This window comes from Pistacia vera, unplaced genomic scaffold (genome assembly GCF_008641045.1).
Source record: "Pistacia vera cultivar Batoury unplaced genomic scaffold, PisVer_v2 Contig849, whole genome shotgun sequence".
Classification (NCBI taxonomy): Eukaryota; Viridiplantae; Streptophyta; class Magnoliopsida; order Sapindales; family Anacardiaceae; genus Pistacia; species Pistacia vera.
The window spans coordinates 1,259,193-1,264,481 of record NW_022196722.1 but is presented as its reverse complement, the minus strand read 5'-3'; the positions used below and the strand labels follow the sequence as shown (position 1 = coordinate 1,264,481).

General features: G+C 33.6%; 1 protein-coding gene across 1 annotated transcript; it reads right to left on the bottom strand.

Moving 5' to 3' along the window:
• Positions 1-2,766: 2,766 nt before the first annotated feature.
• Positions 2,767-3,931, bottom strand: LOC116118614 (caffeoylshikimate esterase-like). Its single transcript, XM_031404606.1, has one exon. The coding sequence runs from the start codon at positions 3,871-3,873 to the stop codon at positions 2,896-2,898; it is 978 nt and encodes a 325-aa protein (XP_031260466.1). The 5' UTR covers positions 3,874-3,931; the 3' UTR covers positions 2,767-2,895.
• Positions 3,932-5,289: the final 1,358 nt, after the last annotated feature.

Genomic DNA, 5,289 nt, shown 5'->3' with positions numbered 1-5,289 from the left:
GATAATCCCACCAACTTACAGATTTAGTGATCATTGCCTCATGGCATCTGACTATAAATTGAGAATTCATCTCTCATTAAAGGGATTCGCACATTTTTACTCTTGATTAATTACTCTCTCTCTCTCTTTAGAATTCTGAGCACTTGATACCTTGTAATATCATTGTAAAGTCAGTCAGCTAATAGCGACCTGACCCTTATCATCAATATAAGCATCAGTGGACGTAGGACTTGCTACCTTAGCATCCGAACTACTTTAAAAACTGTCCCCATTGCATTTACTATCTCTTTATCCATTACATTCACGTGTGACTTCTGGGTATTTCACACGTGCGTTTCGTTGGTGCAAAATCACGCATCAACAATAGGCTAAAGGATGCGAAAGACAGAGCGGAGTGCAAGGCTGATGCTGCTGAAAGAAATGTGGAAGAGATTGAAGAAAATGTGAGGAAGTGGCCAAATAATGTGGAGAAGACCGTTGTTCAAGCAGAGAGGTTGATTCAAGATAAGTGTCAGTTTTTTTTAAAAAATTTTCACTGCCATATGATAGTTTAGTACCTTATGATTTATAAAACTCACCAAAGCACCCTGCATAAGTGCATAGTGCATACGCGAGCCAGCCCAGGCTCGCGAGCCCACGAGTCGAGCTCTCCCATGTTCGAACTCGACTCGGTTAATAAACTGAGTTCAAGCCGAGTCGACTCGATAATTGTCAAGTCGATCTCCAGACGAGCTCTATACGAGCTTCAAACGAGTCGAGCCAAGCCGGCTCGTGAGCCGCTCGACTCGTCTGACAATCCTAATAACACCTTGGGTTCAAAAAAGAGACCCCTTGAGGTATGATATAATAGCAATAATTCTCTTAAAGTAATTCTGAAATAACAAAAATCTTTATAATATTAATGAACTTTTAACGTTAAATTTGCTCTATTTTAAGTTATTAAACATTATCAAATTGCTTTTTTACATCTTATTTTTAACATGTGAAACGGTTAATAATATTAATTAATTGTTCAATTAAAAAATTATTATATATTTTGTTAGATTAGATTCTAATTTCAATAGAAGTACATATGGAAACTTCAGTGTAAAATATATGTGTGCATGTGATTATAAATGTGTATTAATTTTTCATTAATCTTTTAGGAAATTATCATTCTTTTTTGTTTTTTTTTTTTTTTTTGGTACATTTAGAATATAAGACTTTTATATATGTATGTTAGTATATAATTAAAAATGATGAATATAAATATTAACATAATTAGTAACATTGAATGTAAATCAATTGGTATTTTTCATATATGACTTGAATTGTCTAATGGACAATACCATATTTATAATTCAATCTTATAAATTTTTTTTATGATGCGGAAATAACAGTTTACACTAAATTATATTTATTTAATAATAAGTCTTATCAACGGATTAAGAATTACAAGACAAAGTTTGTTAAATAGGAACCTCAATCAACCTTTATTGTTTTTTAATTTAAGAATTAATGCAGTACTTTATTATATAGACAAAGACCGGGATGGTGAATTGGTGATCGCTGTCACAACCCGCCCATTGGCCATCCTGTCAGACTGATAACTTATTAATACTTCAACCCAATTATTAAGATGATGGGAAAGATTAATAAATAGATTATGCCTTTGAATTGAGTGTTCAAATTTCAAATCAACTTCATTAATTAAGTGGGAGCTAAAGCCGGCTTTCCCAGCCATACAGAAATAATAAAGTACAAAAGGATTATTAATTTTAAGCATTTCATTCTTTGAAAATGTCATTTTCATATCGCAACGTCACCTCACCCCATCTAAACAACTCAACAAAAATTAAAACAAGCTAATGCCCTATATTAAATTAAGATATGGTTTCTTTGAATACAATTTCCCCACTCAGCTATTTGAAAAATACTTATTTTCTATATTTCGTTAATTAATGGATAATAAATTTACAATAAAGATTAAATTGTTGTTTCAAATACGTGAAAGAGGAATTATTCAAGAAAATCTCAAGGGAAATCATTGAACGTATTTACAAAATAATACAAATTATTCTCATATAAGCAAATTATATGTATGAATTGATACATTAATTTTGTTAGTAAGTTTGTTAAATTAAAAAGTGAGAATTTTGTTCGTTTATATAGTATGTTAGAAGCATGTTTTGGATGAAGAAATATCATAACTTCATTCCTCTTTGAGAAATTATGAATGTCTCAAATGTCTCAACAATATTTCGAAATCATGACGGTTACTGAAAACAAAAAGAACAAAAATGAAATTTACGCGAAAAATTAAATATGCTTCTAATTCATCACAAGTTACACAAATATTCTATTACCTTCCACACAAAATTATTCATCAAATCAATCTCATATTCCTAAAACTCAGTATAAATCTACTAGGAAAGTGCACATTAAAATATAAATGAATTGAATATTCATGCATGAATTATTTATGGGTGGTCGGATGGTTTGATTGAGATTCTTGAGTGTATTATCAAGAGGTTATAAGTTCAAGTCTCTTCTTGGATGCTAATAAATGTAGTCATTAGAGTTCTTACTCGGCCAATAGTTCTAGAATCCTGAAGAATTAGTTGAGGTTTATCAAATTAAGTGTAGTGGATGGAGTTGGATTGCTTGAAATGTTTTGAAATCTGCATATGATATTGAAAACCAAAATAGAATACTTTCCTCTCCATAATCTAATATTAATCTAAATAAAACTTGAATTTGTAATAGAATTACTACTATTCTCCATCATAATATAACATATTAACTTGGTCTGTATTCCACCAAGACAACACATTTTAAAAGATAAAATTAAGGAAAATAAGATCATACAAGAAAGAGGACTAATTAATTAAGGTAATTCAATAGTATTATTTTTAATTAATTTATATTTGATTTAGCTTTAGCTTTACCCGCCCTTTCTGCAATCCACGACAACACAATCCCAAAAACAACCTCAACATCTTCCTCATTTTCCCCAATCAACATATGCCATAATCCCGGAAAAATCTTCAATGTTTTATCCTCACTCTCCGCCGATTCGTACACAAGCCTTGCCGATTCATAATCACATAACGCATCGTTCTCCCCATGCAACATCAGCAATGGCACCTCCAGTTCATGGCAATGCCTCTTTATATACTCACACACCCTCAAGAACTCCAACGCCGTCGCCGCCGGAGGCTTCCCCGACGTCCGCCTATTCGGGTTCCTTGCCACCAATCTCCTCTTCCACTCCTCCTTGTACGACTTGCTCGCCACCGGCTTCGACAGCACCACTTTCCATTTCGGCGCAAACAGCGCCGCCACTGGAAGTAGCTTCTCCAATGGCCACATTGGCTTAAATTTGGCTGAAACTCCACACATTGAACCGCTCAAAATCAAACCATCCCATTCGTATTTTTGTTCTAAACATATCAGAATTGATATTGCACCGCCGAGGGATTCGCCGTAGAGAAATGACGGCAACTTTGGGTGGTTTGTTTTAACAGAGTCGAAAAATTGGATGCAATCTTGAACTATATGTTCGATGTTTGGGATGTGGCCGGGGTAGCCGTCGGAGGAGCCGTGGCCTTGGAGGTCGAGAGCACAGACGAGGAATCCGGTTTTGGCGATGGCGACGGCAGTGAGCTCGGATACCCAGCTGCCGTCGCTGGTGTAGCCGTGGATCATGGCGACGCGGCCTTTGAGAGGTCCGGGGGAATCGGGGCGCCATGTTTGAGTGAAAATTTTCATGTTCTTTTTGTTAAACATGTAGGATTCTTGGTGGAGGATTTGATGCTTTTTGAGAAATTGTTCTCTGGTGAGATCTCCATATGGGCTGTTTTCGTTAGCTTGGTTGATGGGATGAAGAGCCATTTTGGTCAATTTCTTGATGGACAGTGACGAGAAAATGGAGTGGTGTTTGGAAAGAAAGTTTTTGTCGATTGAATATGGGAAGCGTTGAGGTTCACACTGCATATATATAGGCGTGTGAATAAGAGTAAATTAATTAAATATTCATGAGGCACAGAAAACAAAAACACTAAATAAAAATACAAGAATTAAAGCAAATTGGAGGGAGATGTGGGGGCAACTTAATTAAATAATAATAAATTAAAAAAATTATTAATTCAAAAATGTTTTTGTTCAATGAATTTTTTTTAATTTTCATTGTTAAATTTCACATAAGGAAATATTTGATAGGTTTTTTCTTTTCTTTTCTTAATTTTTGAATATAAAAAACTTTAAACATTTTATAGAAAATATTATAACAAATGTATTTTAGGTTGAGCTTTCAATTATTTTTATATTAAAAAAAAAAAGAAATTAGTTTTATATATTAAACAAATGCATACATGGTAAGTTTTATTTTGTTTGTGTGGGGAAAGAAAAAGATTGAAGTTAGAAATTTATTTGTAATTTTTTTTTTTTATCGAGGATGTTTGGGCTAACTTACATGCAGTTCAACTAATCCCTTAAGACCATAAAATTAACGATCGGATAAACCTCCAGTGACCATCTCTAATAGCAATCAAAGTGAATCGAATTCAAGACCTCCTAAGTAATACACCTAATAGTCATAGTTGAATTCTCAACCATCTAGTGGTGGTTAAAAAGAAAATTTATTTGGAACTTGAGAAACACTAAAATGAAGAGTTAATTTGAAGGGGGTTGAAAGATGTGCAAGAATATTGGGTGTTAAAGCAACAATGTGTTAATGTCAACAAACAAAACTTAGGAGAATTTGAGAAATTTTTCTTATCGAGTGGGGGCTTATGCCTCACTGGACTCAATGTGGCTCCATTGGTACTGTGGGGTAATTAATTCGGAATACATATGGCTATGAGCATAGCGATATGACAATATTATCTCAACTGTTGAGGCGTCGGCACCTAACAATTGATGTGTTTATTGGTCTATTCATCATTCATCAACCATTCTTCACTCTTTTAATTAAGTTTTAGGAATTCGTGCCCTCCCATTTAATACAAAAATACCAATTATTGAGGAGTTTGGGCTAATGATAAGAGAAATATCATCAATACACAGTAAACTGATATAAATCAGAATTAATTTAAATTATTCTTATGTGAGAGTGCAGTATATTGTTAATTTCTGGAAATCCTGAGCTTCTTGGTATGTGTAATTTACAAGAATATATATGCTTATAGTTTACATCAAAAAAGGAAAATTCGGCAGGGACGAAAGGAGCTTTCTAAATGAAGGACTATAAGATAAGCCCTGATTTAAATAAATTTAATTGAGTATCACCACCCCACTTGACCCTTGTCT